Here is a 14,196-nt window from a genome sequence, read left to right on the forward strand (position 1 = left end):
ACAGTCAAGTCTCAACAAAAATTTCCCCTTGGATCTAATCTAGCCCACACATTTATATGCAGAGGAAAGGATCTTGCTTACATTAGGACCTTAAAAGTTGGAGATCAGCTCAAATCAGTGTTAAAATGATGTTTCAGTGCAGCAGATGGACGAAATGTAAAACATACCCACAAAATATACCAACAATCTATAAAATAAGACACAGAGAAACCCAGCTAATCAGCACAGCTGGGTGCTAGGACGACCTCTAAAAGATCCAAGGGAGAACAGGAGGTAAAGAGCAGGCGAGGGATGGGAAATCTGGTGGTGGTTGAGGCTGTTGTATTTCGCTTGAGTTGAAAAACGGAGCCCAAACTGCTTTTAATGAGAAAGTCTGCTTTGGAAAACTGATTTTGTGTGTGTGTTCCAATACAAGTTTATTTGTGGACACTGAAATATAATTTCATATAATTTATATGAATTATAAAATATTCTTTTGGGTTTTTTCAAGCATTTGAGTACCTGAAAAGCATTCTTAGTTCACAGGCTGTGCAAAAGATAAAATGGGCAGCGGACTAGATTTGGCACTTAAGGTATAGTTTTTCAGACCTGTGGTTTTTATCATTACAAGTTGGCTTGTTTTGTGATCATATTGCATTTAGTTTAATAGAAATTGTGTTACCCAACAGGTCCATTTTTAAAAAGTCTGACCTTGTGAATTGTCATGTCATTGCTGCCCCATCAGTGGATGCTATGCTTAAAAATTTTGTAAGTGAGACTCAGGAAGGAGATAAACTTCAGCTAAGAAAATCCCTTAAGCTGAATCTAGTCCATATCGTACTAGGAATTTTTCACTGGTAACCCTTGAGTCATGAAACCCCCAAAACAGCAGTAGATAATCACACTATAAATTCTTACTATCTAAAAGTTAAGTCAAATGGCATAGGGGTGGGTTGGAAAACTCGTATTCTTGTAGGAGGACATCATCAGACCAAGAAATGAGATGACAAGAGTGTCTCTGTCCTGGAGGTGTTTAGGAAAGGCCGCTCTACGGATGAGAAGGAGTAAGAGTGCAGTCGATGGTACGTGATCCAGCGTCAAGTAGCAAGCCCAGAGGCAGCGGGATCCTGGTGGCCGAGAGCACCCCAGGCTACATAAGTAATGCTGCGGCAGCTGGACTTTTTTTCTTTTTTTTTTTTTTTTTTTACCTAAAACAATTCTGACCTTAAATCATCTTTGGGGGTCATGGAACATAGGCCACATTTCAGAGCGGATCACTGAGATGGTGCTACACCAGCACAAAGCTATTTTATCCATAAATGTCTCTGGGCTCAGAATCTGGATTTCAGAGAAAAGAAATGGGACAGGTATGTACGCACGGACACCAAAAGGAAATACATCAAACCAAGGCTGAACTCATGCCGTTATTGGTTTGGTGCTTGCTCCCAACACCTCTATCAGATGCTAGATAGCTGCCTTAAATACAGGGTACTGTCTTCAAGGCTGAGCGTCTTCTGTCACCAACAGCAATCTTTTCTCAGAACACTGCACTTTACTGTCCCCTCCCCCATTCAATAATATTCCCCACCCAATAGTAACTGTGCTTGATATTCGCTTAGCTTCACCCAAATTGCTATCTTTCCTTTTGCTGATTTGGATTGTCAGGTGTCACACAGCTACACATTACTCTTATGCCTTTGACACAGTTATAGTCAGTCTTTTCAATTCAGATTGATTGGAGCTAATGAAGTGCAAGGCATGTGATGTGAGAGTCACAAAGAAGAACAAAGCATGGGCCGTGTCTGCACTGAGAACCGCAGGGGTGCCCTCCAGTTACCTTCTCACCCCAGTTTCTGGAGTCGCTATCTGTCCGATTTACCAGATTTCAACATTTCTTTTTTTCCCCCCAAGAGATGGCTCTTTTAATTATGATTTTATTTCCGAGCTATTGTCAAAAGCTACTGGTTTTGGGAAAAGGATCTTGAGTGGGCTGCCCAAAGATCTGGAGGCTGGTAAGGAAAACAGCAGAAGATTTAATAGCTGGGAAAGCACACGGAAGGGTCAGCTCACATTTAGGAAGGCCCTTTCCTTTCCAGTCTGAAATGTGGGGCTAGCAATCTTTGGTCTGGGCCAGCGATGTTCAGGTAGCCCTGACGCTGAAGCAGAGCTAAGAGGTGCCGACAGGCACAGTCCTGAATCCTACGGTCCTGAATCCTACGGTCCACAAAGGCCAGTGGCCACGACGTCAAGCAGAGCAGCAGGTTGTTGACTCTTGCCCTCCTTCGTCCCCTCCTGCTACTCCAAGTGTTCCCCCTACAGCCCAGACTCATCTCCACTGTCTGGCAGTAAAGGATATGGAACAATAATCTCAACAACTGTCAACTACTTGGGGAATAACAGGTGGTGACGGGTAAACTTTCCTTCCTTTCTCTCCTTTTATAGCATGCTCCTTTTTTACTTCTGAGAATTTTCCATAAACAGAACTCTGTTTCTGCATTCCTTAGTGGTTCTTTATTAAATAAAATTTAGACCACCAGTCTTTTTATGTTATTGCATCCACTTAATATTCGACGTTGGGAAAGATATCCCCTTGAAGCGTATGTATGGGAGAGATTATGATCAAAACTCACGGAACCATCCTGCTTGGTTTTAGGGTTACCTGGCCACCACCACAAAGTTCAATTAGGAATGTTAGGTCAATGTCTTATTTGGTAGGTTGATTTGAAGCCATATTCTTATGGTATATCCATTCTGTCATTGAGAAAGCTGCATATTCTAGCCCCATCTACCTCTCCTCCATCTATCCCCACTATTCTTCTTGAACTTCTTCTCCAGCACCTAAAAGTGAGCCATAAATGAAAAGCAGAGGCTTTGGGAATTTAAGTAAACTCTCACAAGTATCCAGCCATTTAGTGGTGTAATCACAATTCAAATGCAGGCCTCTTTTACTTCAGAGGTTATGATCTTATATACTCAGTTTTATAGATTCTTGAGGAATTAGAATTAGTGGGGGGTTTTGAAGGATGGGTGGAATTTGTGTGGATCAAGTTGGACAGAAGTTATTGTTTGACTCAGCTCAAGCAAAAACATGAAGAAAGCAAAAGCCAGGATAATCTTAATGGTTATGAAAACCTTCCTTTGACTCTGGCATTCAACATTTTTCATAGTTTCAACTTTCCTTAACCATCAAGCTAATCTTCCATACTTCTTATCAGAGTTCACAGCCTGGTGAATCAGGATTTTTCCTCTCTCAAATTCTCTAGTCGCATTGCTTGCACATTTTCCCCTCCCATGATCCCATCTGCTTGAGAATCCCACAGGAATGTGGCAATCAATGAAAACAATAGTGAACCACAATTCAGAGTGCAGAAACTGAAACAAGATTCGTGTAAATTCTAGTTATATAAGTTTAAGATAACTTTGCTGTGTTACATGGTTACAATTCTCAACTCCATACAAGTGACCAAGTTGTTTAGCATGTGGTGTGATTATTACTTCTGTTACAGCTTTACTTTTGAATATGCGCAACTATGCTTACTAAAACTTTGTTTAGAAAAACAATGGCAAAAACTTCATATAACTTAAATGTCTATCCAGAGAGATAGGGTTAAATATATACCATGGAGTAGAACGGTAGTTTTAAAAAACTGAGTTACAGCTTCATTTATTAGCAAAACATAATCTTTATAGCATAATACTGTTACAAATAAGTTGTGGTATAATATATATAGTGAGTGTGCAAAGAATGCAAATCCATTTTTATTAAAAAGAAAAAAAAACAAATGTGTATCCGTGTATGTCTATGTGTATAACTTTGTATAGATTTGCAGAAAGGTACCAAAAGGTACACAGTAGAATAGTGTCATCCTAAGGTCTACTTTGAGTGGGGAGTTAAAAACCAGAGAAGTCTAGAATTATACACAATCGGAAAATTAAAATAAGCCAAGATTATAAAACCCAGCACACTTCACAACACAAGTAGCTAATGAAAGCCAAGAGAAGTACCTTGAAGACCTTGATATCAAACACAAACGCATAAGTGGATGGGTCAAAATTGGAACAGGAATAAAGAAAAGAGTATTGAAAAAGATTTCGCAGTAACTCAAAGCCATAAACTTCCTTATGCACTGACGGTTTTAACTAATGATGACCACAGAGGTGACTGAGTGACCAATATTCATGTACTTCGTACATCTTGTCTACCTATGCCCCTTTCTTGCATACTCAAGAAAAGAAGATCATCAAAATACCAGTGACAGTGATGTCAGTAGAGAGGTACTACTGAATTTGAAATAATTTTGTTTTAAATAACTGGCGTTGCTAACACATTGGGGGTGATGTACTTCCCATCAGGGAAGCAGCAGACTGTCTCCTCACACTGGGTCTGGCACGCGGGTCGGGTAGGCGACCCGGCATTAAGAGATACTGATTCAGAGGCGGCGGGAGGGTCATGAACAGTGCACTGCGGACTATGAATCAGACTGAGGCTGAAAAGGGGAAATGAGAAAAAGAAAACAGCCGCTCACAGGAGGGTGAGTACTGGCCCCAAGGGTAGACCTCAGCTTCGCGGACCCGCCAGGGTGAACACGGCAACATCCATGTCACTAAGCGTGAATGGCTGGAAGTATGTTTGCTTTGAGAATGCTGCACATTAAAATAAATGTAAAGAGACTTAATTTCTGATGGAACCAAAAATAAGCCGAGAAATAGGCACCTTTGAAAAGCGATCTGACCATGTAGATACTTAAGAAATGCATTTGCGTGAGTACAGCGGGAATTCACGTAAGTAACGGAGCTGCGCCGCTAACGAGGCCACTGATGCTTTCGGTGCTAACTTAGGGCTTTGAGTCCCCTCGGTCCTCTCAGATTACATATTCAAATCTACAATCCGCCAAAGAGGTAAGATACTTGCTCATTTTGTGATCTGTTATTTTTCTTCATATAAACGGTGTGATTTAGTTGAATACATTCTACAACGTAGGCAGAATCACATAACCTTGGACATACCAGGCTCCTTTCCATTTTAACTGTAATAATCACGCAAAACTGCATGCTCCTTAAATGAATAATATTAACAAATTCATTTCAAAAATCCCTGGTATGTGAATTTTTTCACTCTATGCTAATGGAAAATCAGTTTCTTATGCTAAAAATAACAGCCACATGCACAAAAGCAAACCTGTTTTTCTCATATATATTTTTTAAAAGTCAACTGGCATCAATTATATGTAATTGATAAGGAAATTATCTGAACCATGATTTGGCACGCGTATGCCAAACTTGCCCTTAATTTACATTCAATTACTCATAGCTGATGCACACATAATTTCATGAAAGGACAGCAGCCCCATTACACACTCCAGTAGGTAATTCAATTAAGCAGTATTCACCTAGCGTGTAACTATACCATCACTGTGAATGAAATTTTTCTCTTTCATAAAACGGAGGGAAGGTGTAAAAGGCAAAGAGGCAAAACGGAAGTCCCTTTGGATTGAAAATCCCTGCTTCATTCAATAATGTCCAGTCAATAACCACTTTACTTTTAAATCGATCTCTTGTTTACCTACTCACATTTCTCATCTGCCTGCCCGACCCGTCTATTCAATTTTTTTCCTTTCCATTCATCACCAAGTTGTATAAACATCTCTCTTTATCCTTGGCGAACAGATCCACCAGGGATGGGTAGAAATGATGTGTTTGCGCCTCTCTGTCCAACGATAAGCCCCCTTAACAGACTTGCTACTATTATTTTGATCTTTCAAAACTCTTTCTCCTCAAACCTATTTTACTACCCATAACTCTTGCGACAGCTGAATACAGAACTGGGAGGCCATTCCCAAAAGCAGCTTTGAAAAATGAAGAAATAATGACAGTGTAGAAGAAGATGAAAATGAGGGGTAGTATAACATTTTTAAGAGCCCTTTTGTGTGAGAAAGTCCTCTATCAACAACTATTCGTGTGTGTCTGTGTGTCTGTGTGTCTGTGTTATTAGCAGCGATGCCTTCACTTGCAACAGACCTGGCCCCAGGCGAGTCTTATTTTAATTCCTCCTTTGATCCATTTCTGACAGCTTTGATGGAGCCCAAAGGAACAACACTCTACTAAGTTCCCAGCCAACCCCTGTCCTTCTCTGAGACAAGATAAATTGATTCCCAGGACGACTCCCTTAAACGTGTTTCAACCCATCCATTCAAAGACTTCTAAGATCCAGAAAAAAAATTAAGGAGAAAGAGGCTACAGAGAAAGGACAGAGATGAATAAGGGTAGTCAATATGAAGAGAAGAGAAATAGATCAAGTATTTATGAGCAAATGCTGTTTGCCCAGGACAGCGCTCTGATGGAATATACAGAGCTATCTCCCAGGAGATCGGGCCGTTATGTCAAGTGGGAAAAGGGATCAGAGGATGAACAAATTGATATAGACTCAGATCTGACCAGGAGTTTTTTCTCATGGAAGTGAAAGACATTTCTAAAGGATGAAAGAACTTTTTGAAAATGGTGTATCTATTTTGAAATAGCCCAGCCATTCTAGTGTTAGTTTTAAGTAAATTAGTTCTTAAAGAAGAATCACCTGGATAGATTTCTTTTTTTACAGCTACCATTGAATCCTATTGTAGTTTTTTAAAAGCTCAAATTGTTAGCTCATGATATTCTGGAAAGCGTCCCACTGTGTGCCAACTACGTCAGTCCTTCACGGAGCAAACACTACACAGGGGAAATAGGGTGTCTACAAAAAACCCCTACCTGCTCCTAGTTCCAATGTCCCTTCTTCTCTGTTATTCTCCTCTGCCCTAGCCTCAGATGCCTCTGTTTCCCTGCACTATTTTTTCTCATCCTGCTCTTTCCTCTTTTTCTCTCCTCACTGAGGACTTACATCTGCCCTTGGTCCCCAGTAATGTCTTGAGAGCCATCAGAATGACTCAGGGGTTCACAAGGCTCTCACAATTGACATTAGGGGGGCTCCTTGCAGTGGGGGGCTGACCTATGCATTCTAAGATGCTTAGCAGCAGCGCTGGCCTCTACCTGGCAGGTTCCAGGAGCACTACCGCTTCTCATTGTGACTTACAAAAATGTCCAAATGCCGAATGTCCTACATAAAGGAGCAAAATCTCCCCCTGTTGAGAATCAATAGAGCAGTTGTGTCTGCGTCTACTCCTTAATTTAACTACTTGGGGTTAAAAAGGGAAATAATGAAGACCAGAGAGGGAACAGGGAAGGAATTATCTCATCGTAGATGGCTTCAAGAAGCATTTCTATCAAGTAGGTAGGCAGAGTCCAATTTCTCTCTGACTACTACCTTATCTGTCAAGACCAGGAATATCCTGAATCCACCAGCACAGTGCATTTTGCATGTCTAACTTATCAGCTACAGGTTACAAGAGATGCCATTAAGATGGAGGGGTCTTTGTATTTTGACCTCAGAGATAGTGTAGGCAGAAGTTTTCAGCAGGCTATAAATACCCAACACTTCTTGTATAACCCATATGCCTTGTTAGGTTAATACAATGTGCCATTTTTGAGCCTTAGTGCTTTGTTGGCAATTCACTAAGATTCGGGAAAGGAAGAAACCAAAGCAATGACATGCTTAAATGACTAGGAACTGCCATATGGCGGGCTCTCTAATAAGGTGACTTGGGCACTCATACACCTTTCTAAATGCTGGTTTTCTCTTGAGATTTTCCTGGCCTTAGAAAACAGTCAGCTAAAATGCCAGCTGCCAATTAACGAGCTGATAGGAATTTCTCAACTTTTTTTCCCTTAACTTACTGGTATTTATTCATTCCAACACAATTAATTCTCCAAGCTTATTTTGTGTTACCTCATACCCAGGAAAGTCCATTTAAATGCATTTAAGGCATTTTGTGGTCCATGTTTCTGATAGGTCTTTCTCTTACATCGCCCCCAAGCCCCCCACACCAAGACAAACTAGAGAGTCTGATATTATCGGTTTCTGCATTAGGAAACACAGATTTAATATTAAATTTCCTGTCAGTTGGTTTGGCCACCTTCTTTGTAAAGCTAATAGCACCTCTGTGCCATGGTTTTTCTATGCACTCTCAGAATACTATAGAATTCAATCTACTTCTTCTCAGCGTCTCCATAGCGCTGACACATTTCACTGCTTCCTGCTCTGAAACACATTTCACTCTTGGCTTTCATGATACGACCTTCTCCTTGATTTCCAGTTTTCCTGCTGCTCATCTCAGTTTCCACGACCCTTCTTGACTGATGGTTCTCTTAAACTTGTGCTCTTCTTGACCCATTAGTACACATAGATACGGCATTGAGCCTTCTTCTTTATCTAAACTCCCCCTGAGTGACCGCCTCCAGCCTTATAGTTTTAAGTACCATCTGCTTCCTAATGACCCACAAATTACTATCTCCAGACCTGAATTTTTCAATGAGTTTTAAAATTCACAGATCTCATTTTCTACACACCAAAACCTCTTGGATCTTATAATAAGCATAACAGAATTGGGTGGCTAAAACAGAACTCTCTAGTCACCATCCCTCTCACTCATTCCTCCTCTTCCTGACTGCCCAAGGTCCCAACCACATGAGAACGGTTATCCACCCCCAACTCCTTACCTGAAGCAGCTCTCCTTTGCTCTGCTCAGGACATTTCCTCACCACCCTCCCCCTATTCCGTGGCCATGTTAATTCAAACAGTCTCTCTCAGGTAAACTTCTTAGTCCTTGAGCAGATCTTAGGCTGCCCCAGATTTCCTGTATTCCCTCCTTCCTTAATACCAAAAGGCCCCTGTTTTTTATACCTCGGCAAGGACGGGTGTGGGCACAGTAATACTCCTGACACTCATGTTTGGTCACTGAATTGGGTATCCTACATGGTCAGTGCATAAAACCTTCTGACATGGCATTTATAATGCAGCAGTTTTGACACCAAAGTTTGACTTGACTGCAAGGAACCCAAAATACACAGCAAGCTTTTGATAAAGTTAGATAAATACCATGAATTCTTCTGCATGTTTTTGTTACCAAATAACAAATGAAACGAATACCCTTCAAACATTCTAGAGTCTCAGCCATCTCCTGATCTCTGGGCAAACATGTAAAAATATGGTAGAAAGAAAACATGGTACAAAATATCCACCTACCAAAATTCTCACACCAAAATGACAATATCAAATAAGGCAGAATAATAAATAGGTGTATTAGTTTCATAAAACTACTTAGAAAAAATATCTGATTTTTAACGTTGAACACTACATCAAAAATTAATGATGCACTATATGTTGGCTAACTGAACATAAAAATCATAATAATAAAAAAAGAAAAAAATATCTGAAATGTCTTGATAAAAATGTAAAGATGCAAAATGTTCATGTGTAAAGAGTACAAACTCTTAAAATAACCACACAGATTCATGAACTCTTATAGGTAACAGGGTCAGTTTTTAAAGAGTAGAGATCAACCCTAGTCTCTAAAAGTACCCAAATTTTAAAAATAAAATTAAACTTAGTGGCTTCAGGTAAATATGCAAATAACCAATGGAAGGAATGTTGTGCTCTATCTAAAAAACAAAGTAAAAATTAGCCTTTTAATGGTTGATTAAAAAAAAAAGTCTCAGAAGTAGAGTTTAGAGTTTATTTTCTCAACGTAAACACACCCTAAGTGAATTCTTTTCCTTTTTATTGCGGCCAGATGGAAAAAAAGACTCTTGAATAGTGAGGCACTTTGTTTGAAACATAAACCTACAAACAAATAAGAACACCAAGGCTGTTCCTGTCGTTAAGCCTCAGGGTAATGAGGCTGCCTTGGCTGAGGGTAGAAGGTAGAGGGTATCCACCAGCAGACAGAGAAGCCACCTAGAGGTTACAAGATAAAGTTATAAAAAATTGTTGTTTAAAAAAATGTTGTTTATATGAAAGGATGTTTAGGTGTAGCAAAAAAAGAAGCCAAAAGCAAATGTGAGGTGCTAAACCAGGATTTACAGATTGAGACATCTTTAAACACCTGTCCCCCCCATGGAGGTATGAAAGGGTCTAGGACAGGATTTATTTATGGAGGGAGTCTTGGCATACCCTGACTCCCACACACCGCTCTAGTAGGGAAGAGGAATAGCTTCTCAGAGGAACGGGCTTTACTGGGACCACTCAGAGCTTCACGTTTGCCCCTTACAGTTTGGGGTATACTGTATCCTGGGATCTGAACCATGCCTGAGAAATCTCATTTGTAGAAGGATGGCTAGAGAGTGCAACAGGGTAGGGACAGGGAAGTGGGGAGAAAACCGTCCTCCCAAAGATTGTTGGGGCAAAGGATATCTGAGTGTTCTCCTGAGGACTTGATGTGGCTCATGAGAGAGAGGCAGGCTGGGTTTCTTAGATCCTGTCCAAAAGACCAGGATGAGCCAGTCAGACTGCATTTTAGCACATTTGCTTGATGGTTGTGGGAAACAGAGAACTCACTTTCCTGGATGTGAAGAAGACACATGCAGCCCTGGTTGCTAATGGCAGCCATCTTGGACACGGAAACATCTAGTTCAGGTGAAATTGACAGACAAGGAGAACAGAGCAGAAAGACCAGCAGAAAAATGAAGCATGAAGCTTGGCTAAATGGTACATAAAATCCACCCTTGACCTGAACTTTTTGCTGATGTGAACCAATAGACTCTTTCCCTGTCAAGCTAGTTTGAACTGAGCTTCTAATATTTATCATTGAAAGCACTTCATTTTATAATCGTTTCTAAATGATCTGGGAGACAATCTACAGTTCAAATTTGTGCTACGCTAGGATAGCCCAAAACCAGGAAAATATAAAAGAATCAGAATGACCACTTCACTCGGTTCTTCGTGTGAACTCTATCTCTAGGGAAGATGTGGCCTCTAATCCAAATGAAACATTGATTGAAAGACGGACCTTCTTTTTTTTGGGGGGGGGCTAAGAAAACAACCACGGGGTCAATTATATGTTACCTGGTAATGAACTCTCTGGGAGCCAGAAGAAACTGACTGCAGGTCCTAATGAGAAAATGGAAAAAAAAAAAAAAAAAAAGTCCATACCTTAAGATTAGTCTGAACAAGCTGCCGCTATAACTCTACCAACTGAACCCCCATTTAGTATTATTAAACTCATCTAGAAAGTATCTATACCTCTTCCAAATTCATCAAGCTTAAACAAAAAAGAGAATGCCCCAAATAACAAAAACACACCAACCTGGAATGAGAGAAGAAAGGCCGTTCAGCTACTGAAGTCTATACATCCTAAGCAGTTTAGAGGTGAGTGAGAGAGTTTCAAGGATCAAGAAGACCAAAAGTAAAAACCAGGCCATTTCTTTTTAATAAATGGTGGTCATATTTAATTTGCACCTGAACTTTTGGCTTATGAAGAAAGCTTCTAAAATCCCTTTAAGTATTCAGAAAGAATTTATTGATCTTAGACCAAATACACACTGTCCTAGTAATTGTGTTTCTACTGCTAAGTGCTTGGCAAACACAGGTTTTCACAGACAGCCAAGAGAAAATCGCTGGCCACCCCTACATGATCACGAAGTGCAAATTAATAGGCTTGACATTAATGAGGTTTTACCGGCAGATTCTGAGAGTCTGGCCCACTTTATAAAGTTTTATAAGTAAGTTGTCACCTCGATCATGGCCTGAAGGCTTCCTTGTTAATGAGGGTAGTGATTCTATTCACAGATGTCAGCAATCCTGGGTACCTTTGTCCTTATACCTGCTTCCCAAAGGGCTTTACCAAACTACTCTGTGCCCAACTTAGTTTTAAAACTTTTCCTCTTTGAGTTTATTCATTCATTCACTCATTTTTTTTTTTTAGAATCCCACTTTTAGTTGAATATTGGTATTATAAGCATGCCAATAAGTTAGTTTTCAACAAAGTCAATTCATTAGCCATGTCGTGGACTACTGTGAAATCTTAAGTTACCCAAGAGTTAAAAAAACAAAAACAAAACCAGGGTTTGGTATCATTTATGATTTGCCTTTTTATTGCAGGTTTTTTGAGGGAGGTTTCACAATAAAATAGAAACAGTATTTGGAAAAATGAGAAACTGTGGTGTTCGAGGAATATTAATTTGGGCCTGAGGCATACACTATGAAGTCCACAAACTTTGACATGTTAAAGTTTGTGGTTATTCTTGGTTAAAAAAAAAAAAAGTGAAATGAAGCCAGAAGTGTAAAATTTGCTGACTTTTCTTCTCTCACCCATATCTATATTCAAAGTTTGGTCTCTAGCTCAAAATATGTTGTGAAACAATTCAATCTCTATCCTTAAAAATGCCAAAAAGGAAACTTAATAATTTTTCATATTACTTTATGCCTCCTACCTGAATTTATTGCCACCAAGAGAACTATGTTCTCTTGTTCAAAGCTAAGTGGCTATAACTTGACAGTATTTTCGGCGCTATATATCTTTGTGATAATTACATATAGAAAACGTGTCATCTAGAGAGTTTTTCATCTGGTGATATCTATCAAAATGACCCAACAGCTCAAAACATACAAGTGTCTAGACCACATCCGGAAAGCAACGATTTTAATGTGCGTCCTTCATCAAGAAAAAAATGACAAAGAAGTGGCTATTCGTGCTTTTCATCATTTGTAGAATGAAGACAGTGAATACTCTCTCTCAAAGTCTGGCAAAAGCAATCAATGACCACCGCAGTGATGGGTCTGGGTCTCCTGACTTCGCTGATGCAATTCAAGTTCGTGGGATTGCCATATATGAGAGGGTCTCTTCCCTTGCCTCTTTCTATGGCAGACCTGACTGAAGAACAAAATAGAGTATTCTTCTGTGTTCTGACACACATTCCTATGAAGGATAGAAGGTTTTTCTTTCCTGTAGAAGTTATATTTTTTAAAAATGTAGTGCTCTCTGGCTGAAGTCTGTGCTCGATACAAAACATTAAATAACCTAACTCTCTGTTCTCCTTCATTATTGATCAGGACCCTTTGAAATTCTATAGAGCTCAAAACACACAGGGATGTAGTCTGGTAAGAAGACAAGAAGTTCGCAGCTATAGTTATGGATCACACTAGAGCAACGTCCTTACCCATTTCAACCACCTGAGGAGGGAAAATAGCAGTGGGGGTCGGGGAGAGAGAAGATGTGGTCGATGCTTAAAGGACGAGGACCCCATGCTTTCATGTCTTCCCCAGATGCACCATTGCAGAAGTGAATCTATATGGCCGGTAATTGGTTACAAAAATGGAAAACTGAGAATAAATAATTGGCTAAAGAAACTCACCTCCTGTAGGCGGTCTATGTACATACGGCAAGTCTCCAAATCACAGTCTCCACGCACAACTAGAATACCCAGAGGGATAGCTAAGGGTGAAGGAAAGAGAAAAGTCTAAAATAACATATTTGATTTTTCTCCATTGGCATAAATGTGTTTCTTACGGTTTAAGAAGTATCTCATAAATATTATTAGTGTTTTGGACATTTCAATACCCAAAATTCTCCTCAGACCTCCCCTGGGACCCAATCTCTTTGTTACGGATGCATCCCTTGCATGCGCTATATTGTCCCTTGCCACCTGGCCAGCCTTCATTTTGTCTCGGTGGCCCTGATACGAAGAGTAATGTCATGAGAACAGTGGGCTGGCAGGACCGGGAGGTGGCTCACAGCTAGCTAATAATGTATGCCTGCATTTTCAAGAGTCAATGTACCGCCACAGAGGAATGAAAACATCATGATTCTGGACACTTACTCCTTTCCCTCCTAACTACATGGGGTTTAATCTTTCTGTCGGTTTGCAGTGGTTCCCTATTTAAGAGACTCGAGCTACTCAAAGCACTGTTGCTACCTGGTGGCCAACACCAGAACTAAATAGGCATTAAATGTTTAAAATAAATAAATAAAAGCTTCTAGAAGGTTTACAGCTTAAAAATCCCATTGACTTTACACCTGGTCAAGTGTAAATGTGGTATCAGCAGGGCTTCAGGGAACAGTTAGGAAAAGCTATTATGTGCCTTAAATACCTTCTATTTAGGCAGTGGCAAATGTTCCACGACGGCTTTAATGGATAGAACTTCCCACGTCACAGGTAACCACAAGATTCCTGAAAAATTTTCTCCTTCCCAAAACTTCAAAAAATATATTGCCCATTTCTAATTTTAAAAGTACAGTTGTACTATAAAATCCATAATTTAACCAAAAAAAATACCCTTCGAAATTCCCAATTATCCAACTAGCGTCTAGCAAGCACATGATAGGCCAGTTGTGTTCACTAAAGATTTTG

At 40.0% G+C, this 14,196-nt stretch overlaps 1 protein-coding gene across 1 annotated transcript in view; it reads right to left on the bottom strand.

The window, feature by feature from the left end:
* Positions 1-14,196, bottom strand: part of DGKI (diacylglycerol kinase iota) — a 415,071-nt gene that overhangs the window by 82,745 nt on the left and 318,130 nt on the right. Inside the window, exons 22-23 of the mRNA XM_026511631.4 lie at positions 13,201-13,280; positions 10,913-10,957 (exon numbers count right to left, since the gene is read on the bottom strand). Of these exons, the coding sequence (XP_026367416.3) occupies positions 10,913-10,957; positions 13,201-13,280 (125 nt within the window). The remainder of the gene's footprint in view (positions 1-10,912; positions 10,958-13,200; positions 13,281-14,196) is intronic.

Source organism: Ursus arctos, unplaced genomic scaffold (genome assembly GCF_023065955.2).
Source record: "Ursus arctos isolate Adak ecotype North America unplaced genomic scaffold, UrsArc2.0 scaffold_3, whole genome shotgun sequence".
Classification (NCBI taxonomy): domain Eukaryota; kingdom Metazoa; phylum Chordata; class Mammalia; order Carnivora; family Ursidae; genus Ursus; species Ursus arctos.